This window comes from Coenobita brevimanus, chromosome 35 (assembly GCF_032717465.1).
Source record: "Coenobita brevimanus isolate Jiangsu-jjx chromosome 35, ASM3271746v2, whole genome shotgun sequence".
Lineage (NCBI taxonomy): Eukaryota > Metazoa > Arthropoda > Malacostraca > Decapoda > Coenobitidae > Coenobita > Coenobita brevimanus.
Window position 1 is genome coordinate 13375007 of NC_136988.1, and position 24557 is coordinate 13399563.

General features: G+C 41.2%; 1 protein-coding gene across 1 annotated transcript in view; it reads left to right on the forward strand.

Moving 5' to 3' along the window:
- The window catches only part of LOC145396151 (cocaine esterase-like), a 90584-nt gene extending 73256 nt beyond the window's left edge, over positions 1-17328 (forward strand). The window contains exons 10-11 of the mRNA XM_080269593.1: positions 8128-8243; positions 17138-17328. Coding sequence (XP_080125719.1) covers positions 8128-8243; positions 17138-17328 — 307 coding nt within the window. The remainder of the gene's footprint in view (positions 1-8127; positions 8244-17137) is intronic.
- Positions 17329-24557: the final 7229 nt, after the last annotated feature.

The window sequence follows — 24557 nt, forward strand, 5'->3', positions numbered from 1 at the left end:
AAACTTTGCAATGTTCATCTTATATTCCTATATATGTTTTAAATCCAGTTACTCTGAGCTTCATTTTATGCGGACGAATATGCGTGTGGCATAATACGTGAATAATTCAAAATTGTTGAATAACCCAGGAGGTAAAAATTTTCAACTGAATTTTAAATAATGAAAAAAAAAAAAAAATCATTTCAGCTTGCATTATTATAGTGCCGTGAACACAATTAACATTAAATTTTCAGTATGTAACCTACATCAGTAAATGATGAAAAATTAATTTCATGCATTGCAGAGTACAAAAATAATGCACAATATCTTTAATATCTAAGGTGGAATACAGCTGAAGTCGAGGTGGCTGTTGGCATTGTTTGTACCGTGACACTTCCAAACACCTATCTTAAATTTGCAGAAATATGAGAGTAAATAAGAGTTAATTATAGGTGACAAAAAAGAAAGCAAAAAGGGAATTACTGCATGTCTTATGGTTACAAGACACATGGACATTGTAATACTAAAGAATGAAAGTTTTTAGGAACAGGTTGATACAGTAGGTGGGAGTGACTACCATCCCTTCATGCAGTATAGTACAATCTTCATGTGACTCTACACTGAGTGACAAGTCGTGTTTTTTTTTTTTTTTTAAACCCACGAAACCATTTACTAAGCTGGGTGGCAATTATATAACCAACTAATGCCTGGTGATCTAGTGGGTAAAGACGCCTCAGCTAGGTGAGGCCCATAAAAACTTGCATCTGAGGATGGTTGGAGTTTATTGTTCACATGATGCCACTCAAGGACGAGCGAGACTGGTCACTCTCGCCTTCAACGTTCGGGCCGGGTAGGTATCCCTGGCCTCTACCCTTCTGACAAGGCAGAAACTGATTAGATGGTGTTTTGAAATTAGGGTAGGTATAGGCTATGTACTTGATACATATTTTTTGTGCATGTAAAATATGCATTATTTGTACACAGTTTAAACCATATCTGAGTCAAAGATCAAGTGCAGTTGAAAAACGGGATTATTCGTATAGTAAATGGTAGCTTTACTCAATTACAGTGTTCCAGATTATTTAATTCCGGCTCTATTTATACTGTAGATTCTATTTAATTGCTGTCAAGGACTCCAAGTTCTTGTTTTATCGCTCGATTATATTCCTACTTAACCACGTGATTGGTTTTTTATTGTACCAGCATAATTCAACCTGCCCATCACTGCAGTGCACACCACAGTAGTTGTTGTCCATTACAGTAGTAGCATAATTCAACCTGCCCATCACTGCAGTGCAAACCATAGTATTTGCCGTCCATTACAGTAGTATGTTACTCACGGTCTGGTTAAAAATATTCAGCCTCATGCAAGCTCTTTAGAATAGTGAGCAGTCAACCAATTAAGCATTTTATTGTTTCGTAGATGTCACAGTCTCCTTTATAATGTTAGCTGGTTTTTTTTTTTTATACATGATTGATCAAAACTACGTAGATTATCGTAACAAAATGGAAATGTTGCAACATTTAAAATAATGAAATTATCGAAAACCTAGTTTACAGTTATTTCCCTGCTGTCCTGGCGGTCTACTATCATATTAAAGAAGTTTCATATAAAACTTTGAATTATTGGTCAGTACAGACCGACAATGACTCCCATATCCATTGCCTTGGATTATTATGCCCCACCACTCCATTCACTGACTCCAAAAGTTTGCCCACTATCTTGCTCATTATGTGGATAGCAAGCGTAGTATAAACCTACATTATTATATCATTACAAGCCTTGTACGTTTACCTTAAGTGCACTGCCTCCATAATCCAAAATTACTTAAATTCTCTACTCCGCCACTAACATTCCTTTCCTTCACTGTATTCATGCATCACCCCCTTCGATCCCCCTGTATCTCATCTCTTCAGTGCTTCATAGTGATTTTTTCCCTCAGCCAGATTAGTGAAGTACTATGACAGTGCAGCATTATTATACACTTTACGAAGTGTTGCTTTTTCCTTATATAGGTAGAGTAGTATACGAATAAATCACCCCTTTAGCCTATCCAGTAAAATTTCCTCGAAAATTTTTCTATAGCACATGAAAATTCCATTAATGAGGACCAAAGGGAGGGAATCCATGAATGTGATATCATAGTCATGGTCTACTAAAAGCAAACGAACACGCACATGGTCTGCTAATGCTTGATTTCCTCGCACTCCATTGCAGTTCGTTCCCGACCACCTCGTTTCCCTTCCTAGTCATTGTGGTACTGTCAATTTCATTTGATGTGAGGACATAAGACAGATTGGCAGGATCATGTCACCAAGAGGAAAATGAGCAGTCTTGGTGCGAGAGGAACTGTAGTTAATTAAGACAGTCTGCTTAATAGCCACAAGGTGGTGTTGTGTACCATTATAATAATTTGTCACTTGACCTTAGCTAAGAGACACATGTCTAATTATAGCTCCGGTTTACATTACCACTCAGCTTACGGAATGGTAACAACTCCAGCAAGAGTTGGGCGGTCATACTCCAGCAAGTGAACATTACTCCTAGGTTGTTCTGAAAAAGACAGTTATCTTTAGAGAGTCATTAATTTGTTGAATTTGGAACTGATATCCAATAGAAAGTGTCTTCTGATATGAAGAATGCCAGTGGTGTTCTTCAAGGCTCTCCTTTTATTCATCAATGACCTAAACTGTACATCTAACCCTATCCACTCACGCTGATGACTCCACCCTTCACCTTTCCATTCTCTTCCCACAACGTCCATCTCAGCAGTTACTTCAACAAACAAGGGATGAGGCTATTGCACACCTGATGTCTGACTTGGCTCGTATCTCTGGCTGGGGTAAAAATAATCTTGTTTTTAATACAACAGCTCTTACACCGCTCAACCAGATAAAATCTCTCACAGGAGTACCCACTAATATATAATAACATCCAGCTTAATCCTGCATCTTCCTTAAACATACATGGGGTTTCATTCTCTCGGGACCTTTCTTGGAAAGATCATATTACATCTCTTGGAAAATCTGCTTCCAAGAGATTAAGTGTGCTAAGTCGACTCCATACCTTATTTTACCCCTGCACAGTTGTTGACTTTATACACAGGTTTTATTCGCCAGTGTGCAGAGTACAACGCTCATGTGTGGGGAGGCTCTCCACATACAGCTCTTCTCAATAGGGTGGAACCAAAGGCTTTTCTTCTCATTAGCTCTCCTCCTCTTACTGGCTCCCTTCTACCTCTGTCGCTTTGCTGCACTGTTACATCTTTATTTCGTTTCTGTCGCTACTTCCATGGTCACTGCTCCTCTGAACTGTCTGCTTGCATTCCTCCACCTCTACGACGGGGACTTTGCACCCGTCTAGCAACAAACTCTCATCCCTTTTCTGTCCAACTCTTTAATGCAGGAGTTAACAGGTACTCCCAGTCCTTCATTTGTCCAACAGGTCAACTCTGGAACTGTCTTCTGTCTGAGTTTCCTACTTCCTATGATCTCCAGTTTTCCAAAAGTAGTGTATCCAGGCATCACGAAATGAACGGATCTTGAATTTGGATCTCTTTTGTATTGTTTTTGTTTTTGTTTTGGAAGGAAAGGTTTGTGCGCTCCTGGCCTTTGGTTCCTTCTTCCTTGCATACAAAAAAACTCTGTATACTGCCTGTTTCGTAGAAAGTGCATTAATGAGGACCTTCTTCCATTATGCACTATGATATCCACCTGTCTGATGTACTGATTTCATTAATTAGGTGCCAGATGGGGATCATTATGTAGTGCTGCTCTTGTGTGTCACGAGTTAGTCTGTGTCAGCAGCAGACAGTAAACGAATACTGAAAATTGCCAGACACTTTGGGTTTCCAGATCACAGCCCAAGCAAAATGTCTACTTTCTAGAAGCTTGCGAACACAACTAACCCATTAGCGAGACGGATCTCTTAAAACAGTGATGACATTTCAATGAAAATCAACTTTCGTTGGTAGTACGGTGATAAGTATCACAAAACCAGCTATTTCAGAATACTTTTTATTGTCTTATCTGCAGCAGAGAGATTTTTTTTCCAGTGGAAATGAATCGTAGCGAAATTAATATTATTTAAAGTGAAAATATTGACAATTTTGTCCTTATTACACTTTAAGTATTAATCTTTATTGCTCATTATCGCTGTGATCTCGAATTAATGTTTTCTTCTTTTTTTTTTTTTTTCGTGTATTAAAACCCGTTCCAACCAGGAATTTCTTTTGCCTTTTTGTGCCCCTCTTGATTCTTGTTCTCTGTATCTTCAAACATCCCATTTCCTCGTCATAAGCCTTCCCCATCATTTTCCAATATCAGCTCAGCCACTCATTAAGCTCCCAGTCCCCAGCCCCAGACCCCGGCAGGTGCATAATCTGCTGGTGGCCTCCCATCCTGTCATTACTGTCCGCCTGTCCAAGGTTGCTGCTTACTCCTGTGTTTCTTGCTTCCCATTCTATTTTGATTTCCTCCTGCTCTTACCCTAGCCACCCCAGTTGCCTTTTCCTTCCCTCCTGTGCACTGCTCAGCCTCAACCCCCAGAATTCCAGACTACAGTCAGATAGGATATTTTAAGTTTGATTAGTCTGTTAGGGCTGGGTTAGTTCTAATAGGGTTATGCCAGAATAGACAAGTTTGTTAGGCTAGGTTAGGCAAATTAAGGTGGATTAAATTAGGGTAATCTTCTAGCATTAGGTTAGGGTAAAATGTTAGGTTCGATAAGGATAAGTTAATCTATTTGATTTACGGTAGATTGAGTTGGTCTGTTACCTCGATTTAAGTTAGATTGGCATCTTAGGATTAGATTAGGTTAGCTTTGTATGTGACGTTATTGTAGATGGGTCTTTTAGTGTTAGGTTTGGTTGGGCTTGCCTGCTAATGTTACTTTAGGTTAGATTAATCTCCTAGGGTTGCATCAGGTACGATTAGACTGTCAGGTTAAGTTATGTTAATTTATTTTGTTAGTGTTATGTTAGATTAATATGCTAGAGTTATCCTGAGTTAGATTTGGTTGGTTAGCTTAGAGTCGCTGGTAAATAAGAAGAATTAAATGATATACATCTCGAAAAAAATAAGAACAATAAAAATCTCTTACCCCATTGCCCTTCTTATGGCGACTAACCTTGTGTGTGCAAACCACGCCAGAAATTCAGATGGGTTGGTTGTACAGGCCCATGAAACTTGGTTGTAGGATTCCAACCAATTTGTGTTTTAAAAACGTAGTGTGCATTCATACACGCATACATGGGTGTTGTCATTTGATCATCAGAAAAGTTCTGCATAACCTTAGACTAATGTCACTGAAATTAGTGCACTTAATCAGGGACGCTGCTGTATTCACAGATATTGTGACTAAAGAAACAAGAGAAGAATTAACTCTTTCAAAACGGTGACGGCTTTTTACATTATATTCTTGCTACCTCAGACGTTTTTACGCAGCCTAGGAAAGATATCGCGTACTGAATGTATTGACGAAGGATATATCGAACCCTTGAAGTTCCAAAAGCCTTTCTTAAGCTGAATAAAATCATGTGGCTTTAGCAAAAATATAATACACACACACACACACACACACACACACACACACACACACACACACACACACACACACACACACACACACACACACACACACACACACACACACACACACACACACACACACACACACACACACACACACACACACACTTTTCCTTCTCAGTCTCTTGATCCATCTCCCAACTACTCAGTTGTCATGTCAACCTGTCAGTGTCCCAGTATCGGAATTACTGTTTATCTTTCAGGTTATCTCTCACTTGTTTCACAAAAGGCAATGTAAATGTGTCCGTATGAAAGATTAAATACAATTGTCCTCCTCTCTATCTTGCTGCTGTGTGTTTTACATGTAAGAGTTAAATTTTGTGTATGTCTCCCCATATGTGAAGTCAGTGAGTGTTGATAAAAACTTTCTAGAACTGAGAGCGGACGGTGAAGAGGATTGTTTGGTAAAGTGATTGCAGTATACAAGGCAAAGCTAAGAAGAGTATAAAAGAAGAGGAAGGGTGAGAGAATTACTGAGCGTGAAAGAATTCATGTAAAACAACTGAAAATAGGAAAAGTTGCAAATGAATGTGAGCAAGGGTTTTACGGGCCCTCAAGGACAATAAATTGTGAACTGGTTGATTCAGAGTCGAAAAAACGGAAAGTGTAGTAAATGTATGTGAAGTGTCGCAAGGGTGCCAGCTGCCCGGAAAGGAACAACATGGTGGGACGTGGAACTTGAAAAAAACACTGTAGACGAAAGAAGCTGAAGCAAGATAGAAAATGTGGTATAAAAATAACAGAGAGTATGTGAAAAGCTAGAAAATAAATTTTGTCTGTATAAATATGAAGTAAATGAAGAATTCGGAGGGAATATGATTGCAAGTTTTTTCTGAAAATAAGAAACTGTTTTGAAAAAAAAAAAAAATCATAGATTAGAAATATATGTGGACTAAAATCGAAAATTACGGATGTGAAAAATGAAAGAATGCTAACAAATACACGTAAAATAAGAAGCTGATGAAAACACCATTTACAAAGAACTGATGATTAGGAATACCGAGAGCAGTCCAGAGTTAAATAGGACTGGGTTGGGCATTGCATAATAAAGGAATCATACCCAGTATGGCGTCAATGGTAGAAGTGCAGACTTCCTGTGAAACTGTTAAAGAATGGGGGAGACAACAGGAAATAAAGTTTACAGTGTGCGAATTAGATTTTAAGTTGTCCAGAAGAGTGTATTTGTGGAAATATGACAACAAGCTTGGATGAGTGGAGTTGTACAAATGAAGTGACTATATTATAACAGTAAAGGTGGCCAGACTGACTGCAAATATTACCGTAATTAACATCCCTTGAATGCTATATGTAATGAAAGAACAGTGAGAGAAAAGTTAAAAGAGTTGTCATAGTATTTGGTGAGTGATGGACAAAGTGGTTTCCAGAGTGGCAGTGGATGCGATGATCAAATATCTGCTGAAAGATAATGTGCCCCAAAAGTATGTGAGAAAGACTAGAAGATATATATGGCATTATGGATTTGAATAAGTAAATCATATTAGAGCAGAAATTGTACCGGTGAAAAATTGAGTGAAGTTGGTGATGAACGATGAACGATTAATTATTTGAATGTGATGCATGGTGATGATGCTGTGTTGCTTGCAAATCCACGACGTGAATAGGATCTTTGATGATTAAATAAATCTGTGAGAGTCCATGAAGGCTGAGATACAAAACTGAATGGTGGTTATGAGTGCAGTGATGTCTGTTGAGACTGGTGACACAAAATGTGTTGCAAATGAATGGAAAAAGACTACAAGTACTGGCAAGAGTTTAATTACCTAGGTGTAGTGGTAAACGTCACAAGAAGGTAAGGTGGCTGGTTCAAGGAAGGGTTTAATACAGAATAAAGGTCGGAGTACATAGGATACAGTGTATGGATGTGAGACTAAAACAGCACTAGTATAAAAAAATCAAAAGTGAGATGAGTAAGACTGAGTTGTTAAGGAATGTATGTGGGTTCCATAAACTGGACAAAATAGAAATGTTGAGGTTATCATATGTGAAACAAGGACATCCGTTGATCAAAGGATAGCATAGTGTGTGTGCTGACAGTCAATGGTATGGTCATATAGGGTGAATGGATGAAAATAGGGTGGAGAAAGGGGTATCACATGACTATGTCTTAAGCAAGAGACGTGAAAAACTAAAAGGATGAGGGTGGAAAAAGAAAATGAATGTGTAAGTTTGCGAGATGTGTACTCTGAGAAAGCGTAAGTACAAAGAAATGTTACATGGCTGGAAGAAGCAGGTAACGAGATGCACAGATCAGTGGCTGCACCTCAATTTTTTTTTTTTTTTTTTTTTTTTCATTTTGGTAGTGGACGAAATGGTATTATCCCACATACATTATCAAGTGCAATATTTTGGATGGATCCTTTGCCGTGTGAACCAAGGATTTCGGAGTCTGAGTCATGAGTGAAAGTATGGTTGGCGTATTTTCTCGTTACTGTTTCTTAAACATTTCCACCCAGTATAACACTGAAAAGCAGGATTTAGATGATGATGACAATGATTTTATCTGATTTCTTTGAGTTTTTTCCGTGTGGCCGTTGTCAGGTCAGGGCGAGGAGGTGAGGGAGGGCAGAAGGAGACGTCTTTCAGCGTGGCAACCCCGACGCTGGTTCGGGAGGTGGGGGAAGGTGAGGGGGCAGACCCGTCCCTCACCACCATTGGTGAGGACAACTCCACTCATATATAGTTAGTGCCAGCGTCATCATCAAATACACCCACTCTCACTACTTGTTGCATGTGTTTATGCTGCTTTATGAGAATATGGATGCCTAACTCTAAATGCAAGGATTCTCTACGTTATGAAAAAAAAAAAAAAAAAAATGTTTCTCTACTTTTTGTAAGCGTTTTTTTTTTTTTTTGCTGATTAATTATCATATAATTTACATGAATGTGTTGTATGTTTATGAATGTGTTGTATGCTAATCGAAAATGAAGAAGAAAAAAAAAAGGTGATACTGAATGTCTTCCTTCCTGTTTCTAAAACCCAGAACACTGAACTGACATTTTAATTAGATTTCCAGAGCACCACCAAAATAATAAACGGGAAATATCTACAAAACTATAAATATATTTCGTAGTTACAAGTCTACCATCACAAAACAAGCCTGTTCACTGAGCCTTCTTGACATGTTCTTCACTGATGTCATTACTTGTCTGTTTTGCTGCACTTCATGTTTGGAAATTCATGGCTTATTCTTCCATTATCTGTAATCAGTTCCTAGGGTGTATTTTATGTTTGAGTGTATATTTTCCCATACACACACACACACACACACACACACACACACACACACACACACACACACACACACACACACACACACACACACACACACACACACACACACACACACACACATTTTAGCCTCAAATTACTCCCTCACCCTCGTTTTGTTCCCTCCTCCCCCCAGACGCCCACCACCACTCACCCACACCAGACACCACATCATAAAACGCATAAAATGCCAATCGGATAAAAATAGGAAGTCCCATTCCCTACATAGTGAATATGACAAATAACCAGTGCTTGTATAAACAGAGAACTCAGGGTAATAGTGCTGCAGCCACTCCCCCACCCCATATTATAAGCTCTTAAAACTATTAGTCTGGTATAAAGTAGCGATAATCATTGTGTCTAATCTCTGCATGTTCCTGCTATGCACTTGTTTCTTTTCGTTTCGTTTCGTGTTGTTTCATTTATAAAAGATCCAACACTCTTGTATGCGTCGGTCATGGTCACCTAATGGCGGCCCTCCATGCTGCCTGATCTCTGGCAGCATCCCTTGTCATTCCCTTATCCCTGAGGTTACACACTATGACCTCGTTCCAGGTCTTTTTCGGTCTGTCTCTCGTAACCCTACTTCAAACGTTCGCACTTCTCACTTTCTGCACCCAATTGTCTTCCCCCATCCTCATCCTCTCCACATGCCTAAAACATCTCACTCTACCCATCCATATCACACCAATACATTGCAATACCATCCTTCTCAACCCTCCATCGTAAACCTAGCCCCCCCAGTCGTCCCATTCAAGGATGCACTGTCATTTCTGTACACATAAGCCTACGAATATCTCCTTCCTTTTCTGCCCAGGTCACATTACCAAACAACATTACACTCCTAACATTTGCTGCATACGAAGATCCCTTAGCACGAAGGGAGAGCCCTTTCAGTGTCACGAGAGGTAACAGCTCCTCGGACTTCATCCAACCACTCTTCACACTATTGTAGCCACATAGCAAACTTCAGCCCCACTTCCACCACATACCAAATAACAAAACTCCTTCACACACTCAAGAGACTGACCAGCATGATCAGTTCTTTCACACATAACAATCTCCACATGCTCTCGGCGTCAAACTGCACACATAAAATCAACATTATCTCCTCGCAGTCTACATTTTATACCACTACATCCTCTTATGTGCCCACTTGTCATAAACACTGCACAAGATGAAACCACTTCCCACGACCTTGTGGCAAGCAGCACATGGTTATTCTCCCTCTTCCATGATAGTACTCCCACCAACCCTAGATATTATCACCTTTCTTTTTTTTTATTTACATTTATTTTCAAGCAATTGTGCCTCGTATCATATCTCCAATTCCTAAATCTTTCCTCCCCCTCCCATTCATTCACAGCAATTAACACCAAATCATTAGCATACAACATCTCCCACAGAAGACTATTTCTCAAGTCATGTGAGAGGGCTTCAAGCACCATAATAAACAATAAGGAGCTCAAGACTGACTTTTGATGCACACCAATATTCATGGAAAACTCATCACTCAAAATCAACATGCACTCTCACGTGGGTGTGCGCACCCGCATACATGGCCATAACCGCTCTAACCAGCTACTGCTCGATTCCAAGCTTTCTCATTGCCCACTTCACCACTTCCCAAGGGACTCTGTCAGAGAGCTTCTCCAGATCAATAAAAAGTACGTATCTCTTTTCTTTCCTATATATTTTTCTGAAGCTGATGAACAATGAATTTGGAATCAGTGGTTCCTTTGCCTGGCATAAACCCAAATTGCATCTCATCAATATTCACTCTATCTCTAATCATACCTTCTAGAACTCTCTCCATTACTTTCATTATCTGATCCCAAAGCTTTATGGCTCTATAGTTTCCTCTTTTCCGAGCATTACCCTTCCCCTTGTACACATTTACAGTCACACTCATCAGCTAGTCATCTGGGACAACACACACATATACAATCTATTGTTGAGAAGCAGGATTTACCAGAAGTTTCTCACTGTTTCTCGTGGTTCCGTTGCAAGTCAGTGTTGCCAGTTAGGCTGCTGTTTGTGAGTGTAGTTATTTTGTAAGTTGTACATTAATTTGTGTGCTGTTTTTCTGTATAATGTTTTATTTATGTGATTGCTTATTAAATTATGTAATTTAACCCGCCGTGGCCCATTGACGCATATATACTTCTGAACGTTTTGTCACTGTGACTCCCGTTGACATATATAAACATGCCGCAATTGGAAGGTCTATCATTTGCACATTTTTCAATTTTCGTGCGTGATTTTTGGTATGTATACACGGGACACCTTCCTCTACAAGATGCCAGGCAGGGACAATGCATTATCCTGCATGACCTCACCCCCCTCGCACGCCATCATCTCAGCTATTCACCTGTTACCAGTGACACAACCAGTAAAGCCATGTCATGCCACAGTACGAAATTCAAGGCTGGAGTGATTCCCCAATCGATGACAATGTGAAGGACAAAGTTTACGTAGCATTAGAGGAAGAAATAGTCACAAATGATGATCAGGTAATGTCGCTCAAAACGGTCAGGTATGTTGTGTTTGGTGAGTGAAACATTGTTTATATTGCCTGTATTACTGTGTGAAAACCAATATACTCTCGTACTACATATAAATTCGTACCAAATAAATAAATAAATGCCGTTTATGTGTGGTGTGGAATAGTTAACCTCCCATAGAACTCGTTTTCTTTGGAGCCAGACTGATAGAAAACCCAATAAGATAAGGGGAAGTTCTACCTGTATCGAGTAATTTAAACCTCAGATGAATGATTTCTCTATGAATTTTCGATGTTTCTCATCAAAAGTGGAGGTTTGAGCCCAAAATTTTTTTTTCCAAAATTGGTCGGGATTAGGGGGAGTCAGTGGTGGAAAATTGGTTGGGACGGGACGGGTTAAGTTTGTGTGCTAAATAATTTAGAGTGTTATGCAGTGTAAGAAAACTCTGGCATGTTTTGGATGTCTCTGAGATGGTAACTGTTGTAACCGTTGCTCTCTAGGGAATATACGAGAACTGTCGAAGGGTGTAGAACACTCTAGAATATAGCAAGCTTATATAAGGATGGGGAAGAGACTAAAGCAGTTTCTGTCTGTTTTCAGTTCAGTTTGAGTGTAGTTCTGTGTCAGTGCAGTGTCTGTCCAGTTAGCAATGTTTGTATATTGTCGGTACTTGTCAAAATAGTGAAGTGAAGTTGGTAAACATTAAGTGTATTTATTTGTGGACCACCTAAAGGCTGAAATCGTTACACACTGAAAAAAAGCATCAGATTTAGTACACATTTTCTTCAGGGGCATATTAATTAGATTTAAAAGGGGTGCCAAGACATCGGACATTTGGGTGACCTTGAAAATCAAGGTCAAGGTCATGATCCTCACAAACTATTTTTTTTTTTATATCTAATTGCTTTCAGTTTACATAGGAGCCAGGTTTATTGAAATACTTAGATTTAGGCCATAAATCTTATATAATGTGGTTCCCATGATATTTTCAGAAGGGATACCCTGCATTTGGTATGTCAAGGCCACTATCTATCTATCTATCTATATACCTAGGCTGCTTCCCCCAAGGAAAGGGAGGTAGCCGAGACAGGACGACATACTCCCCATTTACTCATCTATTCAAACACATTCATTCTCATCTTAACCCCAAAGGGGAGAAGGGACAGAACCTCACCGCACCACACCACACAAGGGTCAACTGCGCAGTGCAATCAGTGACATCCGCAGCAGGGCCCGACAGCAGAGTTGGTTTACCCCTGCCACATCATAATAGACCCATCTCCTTACACGCACCTGCCTTGACTAGCTGATCAGACCAAATGCGGGAGAATATCCCCTCAGGGTTGCGTCATCATTTATTCATTCACAATTTCTCTCCACTTATTTCTGTCACGCACAGCCACTCTTCCTTGTTCAAAAGACATCCCTCTCGCATCCAGCGCTCTCTTCACACTGTCCATCCATCCTATTCGTGGTCTCCGTCTCATCCGCACACCTCTCACATCAGATCTAGTTATCTTTTTCACCAATCGCTCATTATCCATTCTCTCCATATGCCCAAACCGTCGCAACACCCTCTGCTCAACTCTACCAGCCATCTCCCGAACAACTCCAGTTCTCCTTCGCACTTCATCATTTCGCACTCGATCCATACGCGTCACTCCACTCATACTCCTCAGACACCTCATCTCCATTATATTCAAATTTTTTCTCTCTGCTACACCCATATTCCATGTTTCAGCCCCATATAATGCATTGGTACCACAACACCCTCATACAGCCTTCTCTTTACATCCATTCTAAGCAAACGACATTAAACACTTTTTTCATTCCTCCCAGCATCTTACCTACCTCATTCATTCTAAACTTCACTTCTGCACCTATTCTTCCATCCACAGCAACATGTGACCCTAAATATTTAAAACACTCTACCTCCTCAAGCAACTCACCATTCAAAACTATATTCATCCCCCTACCATCTATCAACCTCGTACTCTTCATCACTTTACTCTTATTTTCATTAACTTTCAATTTCCTCCTTTCACACACCCTTCCAAACTCCTCTACCAACTGTCTCAATCTCTCCTCTGAATCAGCAACCAGTGCAGTATCATCTGCAAACAGCAGCTGCTTCAGATTCCACTCTCCACCATCAACATTCACCAGACTCAGACCTCCACCTAAAACTCTTGCATTCACCTCCCTTACAACACCATCCATATAAATATTAAACAACCAAGGTGACATCACACATCCCTGTCGCAGCCCCACTCTCACGGGAAACCAATCACTCATAGCATTTCCCACTCTTACATATGCTCTACTATTTACATAAAAACTTTTCACCCCTTTTAGTAACCCATCATCAAGTCCATACAATCTTAAAACAGTCCACAAAGCCTCCCAATCAATTCTATCATACGCTTTCTCTAAATCCATGAATGCCCAAAACATATCCTTGGCTTTCGCTAAATACTTTTCACACATTTGTCTCACAGCAAACTCCTGATCCACGCATCCCCTCCCTCTCCTAAAGCCACACTGCTCATCACCAATCAGTCCCTCTGTACCCTCTCTAACTCTCATAATTAACACTCTACCATACACCATACCTACAACACTCAACAGACTTATACCCCTAAAACATTCATACTTATCACCCTTGCCTTTATACAGTGGAACCACACAAGCACTTGCCTAGTTAATTGGCACCATACCTTTCACAAAGCACACATTCAACAATCTTACTAACCAGTCAACAATAGTCATTCCAGCACCCTTCAGACATTCCACAGCACACCCATCCATACCTGCAGCTTTCCCTGTTTTCATCTCCTTTACTGACTTCTCCACTTCCTCCTTCATGATCAAAGAATCATTCAACTCTCCCAACACATTTATTCCTTGCACCCTTTCATCCTCCACAATCTCAGCCACCCTTTCCTCCTCTGCATTTAACAATTTTGCAAATACTCTGCCCATCTCTTCCTTACTGCATCCATCTCAATTAACGTCCTTCCATCCTCTGCTTTTACGCGCTCTTCCTTCCCAGACCTTTTGCACCCTTTTAACCTCCTTCCAGAACATTTTCTTATTATGTTGAAAATTCTCTGTCAGCCGCCTACCCCACCTATCATCTGCTGCCACTTTAGCATCACGCACAGCCCTTTTCCTTATACCTCTCATTTGACACCTCATCCTTTCTCTGCAGCCACACTTCATATGCACGTCTCTTCTCAGCCACAGCCATACTTACTTCCTTGCACCACCATTCACTTCCTTTTCTTACACCACCACCCACACGTCTCACACCACACACCTCTTTTGCATGCCCCACCACAGCACTCTTAAACAACAGCCATTCCACCTCCACAATGCCATTTTCCTGATCTTTCACTGCGTTCCACTCATCTTTCAGTTTCTCCTGATACTCTATCATTTTCTCTCTTTTATCCAACTCACTCACTTTCAAAACCTCCCTGCCACACCTGACCGTCCTAGCTCTTACCCATCTCTTACCTACTCTTAACCTTCCCTCCACCAGTAGTTGTCAGACATACCTCCACCCTCTCCTCTCAGAATTCTCACATCCAACAATCTTCCTATTACATTCCTAGACACAACCACATCGTCCATCAATGCTTTATCCACAACCATTCCACCCTGCATATATATATATATATATATATTTATATATTTCTCGAACAGCGTATTTCCAATTACCATCTCTCGCTCAACGCACATCCCTATCATATATATATATATATATATATATATATATATATACAGTATATTAGGGGGAGGCGGTGACTCAATCAGTAGAGAGGTGGCTTGTAGTCCTAACAGACCCGGGTTCAAATCCAACTGGGGCAGGGAACAGTTTAAGGATTTGAATTTCAATAAAATCAGACTTTACTGATCTACTAGAAGGCCCGCCGACATGTCGTAAAAATACCCCCGCTAATACCAATACGCCAGTCCTGTATGAGACAGCCCTAGCATGTATTCAATCTGGACGGTGGATGTTAGCGCCGAAGTGGTGACATGTAGTGTCACCACAAAGAGAGAGATGGAATGATACAATATATTATTTCAAGACCACTGCAATAGCAAAATGTGGATGGTCAAATACTGATACTGGTGTCTGGCCAGGATTGAGGTAAACAGTGATGTCTCTTTGGATCTCCATGCCATGCTTTATTATTGGAAGTGATGCTGCTTTCTCAGTACACAAAGGTAGCAGTCCAGTGAAAGTAGGAGGATCAGATTGTACTGTCTGAGCTACTGCATGGAATGCAGCCCAGCCAACCTTGTCATCCCTTTCAAGCTGTTCTCTCTCTAGCAGTTGAGAGGTTTTCTTAATCCAGACCTTCTCAACAGCTCTTCCATCTTCTAGCTTGTAATCTATATCTTTTAGATTGACTAGCGGTACAGACAAGAGGCGAATCTGGCCAGTCACAGCAGAGACAGTTGTGTAATTCACTTGCAAAGTGTAGTTTGATTTAGCCTTCCAGTCAAGTGTTATACATTCTCAAAGTTCTCTGCTGTTATCTTTTGTTGGAAACTGAAGCACATTAATGCCATTTCCGTGAAAAGAGTCCTCAGCTGTCGTCGATGAAGGATTATGGTCTATGTTATCTAGAGTCCCATCTTTGAAAAGGCCTCTGCATAGCAGACTGGGGCAGACATGACCTTAATCTGAGTAATGCTTGCAAACAGCATTACAAATTGCACTCTTGATTTCAAACACACAGTTATAGCTTACACTCAGACCAAGAGTTTGAAATCTCTTCAGCATTTTCTTGCTTCTGGTAAGTGTGTGTGTCTGGAGACTCAAGTAAGGGGCAGGGGAGGTTCTCTGTCCTTTGAATTACGCATTTTATCACCCTGTGATATATGGTGCATGTTGAATAAAATGAACTGGCAATTTGTTAGGCATGCCTGCGACTCTGGAGTGCTCTGTTGTTATACCCATGTTCCACTGAGCAGCAAGGAGACTGGAGTCTTTAGACTTGTTGGCATAGAGTCACTTTGACAGCCAGGTGTAAACTTGCCCTTGAACTGAAATCCACAGAAGTCAAAGACATCTTGACGAAGAGATTTAATGAATTTTACCATCGCAAGTGCATCAGCCTGATAGTCCCTTGAGTCAATGGCTTCTTTAAGCAGCTCTTTTAACCCTTCATTGAATAGGAACAATTTATTCCGTCCATCTGACTGAACCTGGCATTGGCCTCGAAAGTGTCCCAAAAGCCTGTCTTTGAGTTGTGTTTTGTTGACTGTCATTGTTATGTTGAAATCATCCAAACGGTGAACATAGAGGCTGTGAAGCTCCACAAATTTAAAAATATAGGTCCCTACCTCAACACAGCTCTCAGTATATGACACGAGTTCAGTAAACACACGTGCTTCCCGAAATTTTTCATTTAAATTATCGGATCCATGGTCGACTCCCTGAAAACTCCAAAACCAATTCGTGTACTGGGTCAGACAATCCTTGTGATATTTTGCCTCGACGGCAACCAAATCCCCTCCAGCAAGTCTGGGTAGTAATCCTGCATCCTGCATTTCAGTTGCCAGCTGCCTAAGCTTTTGATCGAGGGTCATAGTTGAGCATTCATGTAATTTGCTAACGTCCTGGCAAAATAAGATGCATTGTGCAGAGTGCGGCCAAAAACCTCCCATATTTTACACGGTCACTGGTGTGGCGCTAGTGAAGTTAAGCAGGTGGTAACGGTGTCTTCATGTAGCTAATGGCTTACCGTTTTCTTTTCAGTCCCCATCATGGCTTGGACCGGTGCACACCTTGCGTTTGCTGTTGAAACGTTTATCAAGAATGGTGAATCTGTAGTTGCGATGCAGAAAGCTTTCATACTCACTTCAGGTTACATCAGAATGATGCTGTTCCAGATCGAAAATCCATACTGCTATGTGTTAGAAATTTCAGAGCCACAGGTTCAGCGCTAAAAAGAAAGCCAATTGGAAGACCTCAGAGCGTTTGAACTCCAGAAAATGTCCAGACTCTGAGACAGTCTGTTTTGCAATCTCCTAGACCAGGGGTCGGCAACCTCCGGCCCGCGGGCCAGATCCGGCCCGCAGAGTCCGAACTCATGGCCTGTCACCCTGCTTGATATTTATATAACAATCCGGCCCGCAACAGCCTAGCCAACTAAATGAGTAAGTTGGCGCCTTGCGACGTGATTGGGGCGGGTAGCGCGGGGCAAATTTGCATGACTGAGATCTTTACCACAGAAGCACCACGGAAAATCACCAGGGAGAAAATGACTACATGGCAACACGCAATCATGTCGAGAGGCACCGACGTGGGACTGGCCACTATCATGGCATCTGGCAACTCTGCATTACATGTAACGTCCCATGAGCAGCCTTCCCTCACCAGTCAGTAACGGTCATGCCAGCGGCCGGTCTCCGTGGCGTAGGAGTTCGTACTGAGAAGAGGTATGCATCAAACTTTCTTAGTCTGAAATGTATTTTTATCATTAGGGAATGTGGATAATATAAAGTGCATTTCATGCTGCTACTCTCTCTCTCTCTCTCTCTCTCTCTCTCTTTTCATTCACCCACTTCACCCATCCTCCAAGCTCACAACAACATTTCTATAAAATTTTTGTATATTGTCACAAACTGTTTTCTGCAGTCACTGATTTGCATGTATTTCAATAAATTTCTTGCAATCTAGTCACTGGTTTCCCTGCTTTTCTATATATATATTTTTTATATTGTCACAGACTGTTTTTGGCAGTCAGTGATTTGCATGTTTTTCAATAAAATTCTTGTAATCTTGTCGCTGGTTTGCCTGCTTTTCTATAAAATTTTTGTACACTGTCCCTTTTGGGTTCTCTTTGGCACTCCGGCCCGCAGGCTATTCCTAGAAGCTTTCTCTGGCCCTCGCACTGAAAAGGTTGCCGACCCTTGTCCTAGACGTTCAGCCCGTAAACATGCTTCTGCTTTGGAACTGTCTGATTGGACTGTCAGGAGAATTTTACAGACCTGTGGCTCTGAAATTTCTAACCCATAGCAGTATGGATTTTCGATCTGGAACAGCATCATTTCGACATAACCTGAAGTGAGTACGAAAAGCTCTCTGTGTCGCAATTACAGATTCACCATTCTTGATAAATGTTTCAACAGAAAACGCTCGGTGTGCACCGGTCCAAGCAATGATGAGGACTGAAAAGGAAACGGTAAGCCATTAGCTACATGAAGACACCGTTACCACCTGCCTAACTTCACTAGCGCCCCACCAGTGACTGTGTAAAATATGGGAGTTTTTTCTGCTGCGCCCTGTACATGGTCAGGGCTTCCCAATGCTTTTCATAAGGACTTCCTCTCTGACTTGTTTTTCTGTTCTCGTTTCTTCACAGATGGCTCCCGTACTCTCTCTAGTTTTGAAGTTGCAGACTTAAGGTGGCATGCTTTATGCCACTTTCCCTTGTTGGCTGCAAGCGTTTCTGCATCACCTTTGAAGGAAATCTTGGTGGGCATTGCATCAAGTTCTCTAAACTGGTCAACATTCTGGAGAATGTTCTGATAAACCTGTATCTCAATTTTCATATGGATATTAGCACGACAATACAGTTCACCACCTGGTTCACCACAAATAATGCACAATTCCCAGTTCATTTTGTATATCTGAAAAGAAAGAACCTAATTAATTTGATATATGTAATAAGGTACCGACAGACAGACAAATAGTACAAGGCAACTACAACAGCGTAAGATGGTATTGTCTGTGCGTATGCTAAATATTGTACCATTCATTGTATTCCTGTCTAATGTGTTTCTCCAAAAAAGGCTAATTACGTGTTGTTTCTGCTACTTCAGCATTGTGACCTTGACCTTGCTTTTGAAGGGCATCACAAGGTGAAATTTTGTGGTATCCATTCTAAATCGAATAACTATCCCCTGAGGCTTAACTGTACCAAATTTGGTGCTTTCTTCCGGTGTGTAACAATTTCACCAAAAAATGGGCTTAAGGTGCCCCACTATATCTGGAAAATAAAGATAGTGAACGTTAGAAGCCAGTGTTTATTCACCACACCTGCGCTGATCTTGTGTACTGTACACCGTAAGGCTGCCTTTTGGAATAACAACTCACTGGGCAACGTCCTTGCTATACTGAGATGCTGCTGGTGGAGCCTGTGGCAGTGTGGGACGGGGACATACCACTGGTGTCAGGAGTGTGGATCAAGTGCTGCAGTGAGTCTAATCTTCGATATGGAGCAAGGGGGCATGCAGACAAGGTCCCGAGCTGGGCAGGAGGAGGAAGTGTCCCTGGTGGCAATCGTTAAACTATTACAAGCACAAAGTGTGCAACTGCAGTCACAAAGTGTACAACTACAAGCACAGATTGAAGGCATACAGGCACAAAATGAAGGACAAAAAGAACTCAAAGAACAATTACAGGCACAAAGTGAAGGACAAAAAGAAAAGAACAATTGCAAGCACAGTGAACAACTAGAGGCACAAAATGAAGAACAAAAAGAACAATATAAACAGCTTCAAGAGTCATTACAGGAGCAACAGAGAGAATTACAACTGAAGGAGCAAGGGCAGCTAGATGCTTTCATGGGGGAAATGAAGGAAGAACAGCATCAGCTAGTGCAGCAGAAGTATGAGGTAAGCATTAATATGATGGAGTGCAGGCAACATGTAGACAACCAGCTGAACATTAGTGAGGGAAAAGTAAGAGAGTGCAGATAGCATGTAGATGACCAGTTGAAGCATGGAGACGGCCATTTGAAGATAATTAGTGAGAGAATTGAGGCTGTAGAGAAATATTGCACTGCTGAGCCTCAGGTTAGTGTACAGGGAGCATATGAAAAGAATGAACAGTGTATGGTGGCTTTTGACGAATCACAAACATCTAAAGGTAGCATTACAGGGTTGAATAATCAGAATACAGAAGTTTTAAGTCTTGGAATTAATTATGATGCCCCAGTTTCTAGTCCCCAGACCAGTGAAGTGCATGGCTATAATGGGGATCCAGTTAAAAAGAAACCTCAGGAATTTGACGGTAGAGTATCTTGGGAAGCTTACTGTGCACAGTTTGAGTTACTTGCTGATCAGAATGGTTGGGATGATAGGCAGAGAGCAGTGCAGCTTGCTACTAGCCTCAATGGTGCCGCAATGGAAATTCTGGGCCAAATGTCAGCAGAGACGAGGAGCTGTTATCAGTCCTTAGTAGAAATACTGGAGCACAGATATGGAACCTTGTACCAGACTGGGGTTTACAGAGCAAGATTCCGGAGCTGTGTACTGGCTTAATGAGAATCCCTACAGCAACTTGCTCATGACCTGGAGAGTATGGCATACCAGGTGTACACTGGAGCAGCACCTAACCTGTTGGCTATCCTTCTGAGGGACCAGTTCTTGATAGTGTAGAGCTGAGAGTGCAAGTGAAGCAGGCACAACCAAGAAGGATGGAAGTTCAGAAGCCAGGCTCTAGAATTTGAGTCCTACATCAGGTCCAATACGTCCACTTTTGAGGCAGGTCATAGTGCAGGATTCAAGGCAAGAAAGGGGCAGGTACACGAAGCAGAAGAAAATTTAGAAGGAAGTTGCAGGTACTGTGAAAAGCCAAGACATAGGAAAGAGGACTGCTACAAGTGGAAGAGGGAACAGGAGAAGACCAAAGGAGGTTGCTGGTTCTCCGGGAAGCTGGGACACGAGAAGGACGATTGTTACATATGGAAGAAGGAGTAGGAACAAACCAGTGGAAGGAAATTTACAGTGGTATCAAAAGAGTGTCCGAAATGTAGTGAGGTAGGACACTTCAGTATGGAGTGTCCAAAGAAGTAAAAAGAGGATAAGAAGAAGGCTGCAGAAGACCAGAAAGAAGCAGAAAAATACTGGAGGCTGGTTTTAAGGGGCAAACACCAGCCAGCTTTTTCCCAAGTAGCCCCACCAACAATAAAATGCAAGAGAACTGTGATCGAAAGTGTGCAAGTTGATGGAAAAGTAGACTGAAAGAAATGTTCCCTGGTGATTGATTCAGCCTCAGGGCAGACTTTTGTGAGGCCTGATGAGTTACATCATCAGTATCTGCCTGAGTCATCAGAATAATTGTATGGCATAACTGGGTGCTGCGCAGAACTGAAGAGACTCTTGGATGTTCGAATTGAAGTGGCAGGGCAAGAGGCCATGTTTCCAATCTATGTAGCTGGGATGAACGATTCATGCCTTCTTGGCTTGGACTATTTGATGTCCATGGGACTTCTGCTCCATGAAGCTGAAGGTTCGAGGAAAGTCAGTCATGGCAGTGAGACGTACCAGTTCTGGTGGCGAGGTGAGGATGCTCCTCACTACAGTGATACCCCTAGAATCAGAACTATTGCTCCAGTACAAGGTGAGTGACTCTTCTGACAGCTGTCTAGGGGTAGTGGAGCCTGATGTACAGGGCAAGACGAAGGTCGCAGAGATGGTGGGGAGAACATTTATGGAAGCAGGTGCAGGTGAAGTGCCTGTTGTGGTGGCCTATTTCTCCCGTGAACCACAGAGGATCAACGAGGGAGAAATTGTGGGACTGTGTCAGGCAGTGGACCCTGAGTGGCATCAGAGGAAGGCTTGTAAAAGGAGTGTTGTCAAAGAAGGTGGGTATCTGCAAGACCACTTACAAGACCTTTTTTTAAGAAGTTGTCAATGCCAGGATGACTCAGAAGTGCTGAAGTTGGGACAGGTGCTGATGAAGTTTGCTGATGTCTTTTCCACCGGAGACCTAGACCTTGGGTGCACTAATCTGGTGGAGCATTGTATAGCGTCGACATGGGTGATTCAGGCCATCAAGTGGTCGAGGTTGATTTGGTACACCTTCCATTTTCGGTCACTGTTATCTAGATATGTAACACATATGCAGTTTTGAACACCCAGTGTAGTAAAGCACCTATTTTCACATATGCAGGGTGATTATGAATGTGAAATTCGATGTGTTACAGAATTGAGGAACCAGAAAGGAAATATCACGAAAATGGAGCAAAACAAACTTGCCAACGAACTTTGTTTACAAAATCAGCGCTTTGTTGCTACGTAAAATTGAATGGGTCAGTCTCTATAAAAATTGTCATATAACAGTTTGTTGTTGCTAATGTTACATAAAACAGTAAGAAAAGCTCTAGCTCTTCCTTATTTATTTATTTTTTTTATCAATTTTCAATTTTGGACCATAATCACCTCAGTCGAAATTCATTGCTGGGGTGATTGTGGTCCACCTCTGTTATCAAACTGATGAGTCAGATTTTGAAGACATCCTTGCTGCTGCAGTTAGGAGGCCTCCAGTAAGATCGATTGCGGCTGCTTCTGGGAAGAAAGTTCGAAGGAGAATAATTCCAGTAACAAGGGTTATAACAACTGATGAATTTATAGAGGAAATGGAAAAGAGAGAAAAAGAAATGCCCCCCCCAAAAAAAAAAAAAAATCAAAACAAAGGTCAGGGAAAGAAAAGGATGACTGAAGAAGTTGAGAACAAAGATGTAGAGGAAGAAGGACTAGCACCCATAGTATATATCCTACAGTGAGAGTGAAGAGGAGCCAGGCAGAAAGATATCACAGGTGGAAGGGGAGAAACACAAAACAGAAAAGTGAATAGAAGAATACTGTTCAGATGTACAGAGAAACATTCCTGTGAATAAATACAATGCAGTATACTTTGACAAAAAGTATTATGTTGGAAGGATGACAGATATAAACAATGATGATGTAACCCTGAAGTTTTTGTATAATAAGCCAAATACCAGTCATTTTGAGTGACCTCTAAGAGATGACATTTCCTTTGTCCCCCGAAAATTTATTTGTCATGGTCCCTTGGATGTAAGGGGCACAGTGCCTTTCACTTTTTTCAGTTATAAAGCTTAAAAATGCATACCTGAGCTTCAAGTGGTATGTAGCTAAATCAGCATAGGTAGGTACCCAGCTAAATAAACCAATTAGCTGGTTTTTTTTTTTTTTTTAATGGACACTGGAATTTTACCTTTTTGCTTGTTGGAAAAACTTTGCTATTTTTTAAAGGGCATTAGTCTGATTTTCAACATGTGAACAAAAACCCATTCTGTAATGAATTGAAACTTTTTTTTATTCAGGCAGACAACAGAAGATTTTATTTAGGCTAATCTCAGATTTTTTTTCAGTTAAGGGAGCACCCTAGGACTCAGTAGGTTAACTGAGTTAAGAAATATAACCAAGGAAACGAATTAGCTAGCTACTAAAAGTAAAAACATGTTTTTTCCTTGTGGTCCGTAATCATCCCTTAGTGTCGATCATATCACCCCATTTTTGTTGCACAGTTTGATCTACATTTCTGGGTATGTAACTACAGTATATAAATTGCATAGGAAAATAACCGAAATTCTATTGTTTTACAGGTATTGATCCACTTTTGTTTGTATAAAATTTGGGCCTTGTAGTTCAATAAATATGGACACTAAATAAAAGTTTGTCGAAACCCGGTCTGAATCACCCTGACGACGCTAGACACTGGGGATCACTGCCTGATTAAACAGCCAGTGCAGAGGATGGCGCCAGCCCAACGGCAAGAAATGGAGAAGGTGATGGAGAATTTCCAAAGTCAAGGAGTCATAGAACAGTCCAGCAGTCCTTGGGCATCAGCAGTGGTTGTGGTGAGGAAAAAGGATGGTTCAGTAAGGTGATGTGTAGATCATCGAACCCTGAATGAAGTGACAGTGAAGAATGCATATCCCTTGCTAAGAACAAATGACACCCTGAATGCTCTGTCATGTGCCAAGTGGTTCTCCACCCTAGACATGAAGGCAGGATATCACCAGGTCAAGTTTGCGGAGAAGAACAAGGAGAAAACAGCCTTTTCGTTTGGGCGGGGTTTATGGCAGTTTAACCCCCTCGTGCACCATAAGTTTTCAATAAGTTTCCATTCTCACACACACAACCAAAACCTCGCTCAGGCTGGCTCCGCTTGCGCGGCAAGGGAAAAATTTCTATGGCTCAGTTTACCCTTGGAAAGTGCTTATATTGTTATAAATCGCTTTCCATCATCTTCCTTGATGTTTATACTATCATATAAGAAAAGAAAACATATAACGGATGAATAAATGTACGGAAATGAAGGCTGAATAAACCATATTTACATGAAAACTAGCTTCTCATAACTTCCCAACATCACCATGAAAATTTCTTCCTGTGATGCGCAGTTGCAAAGGACATGTCTA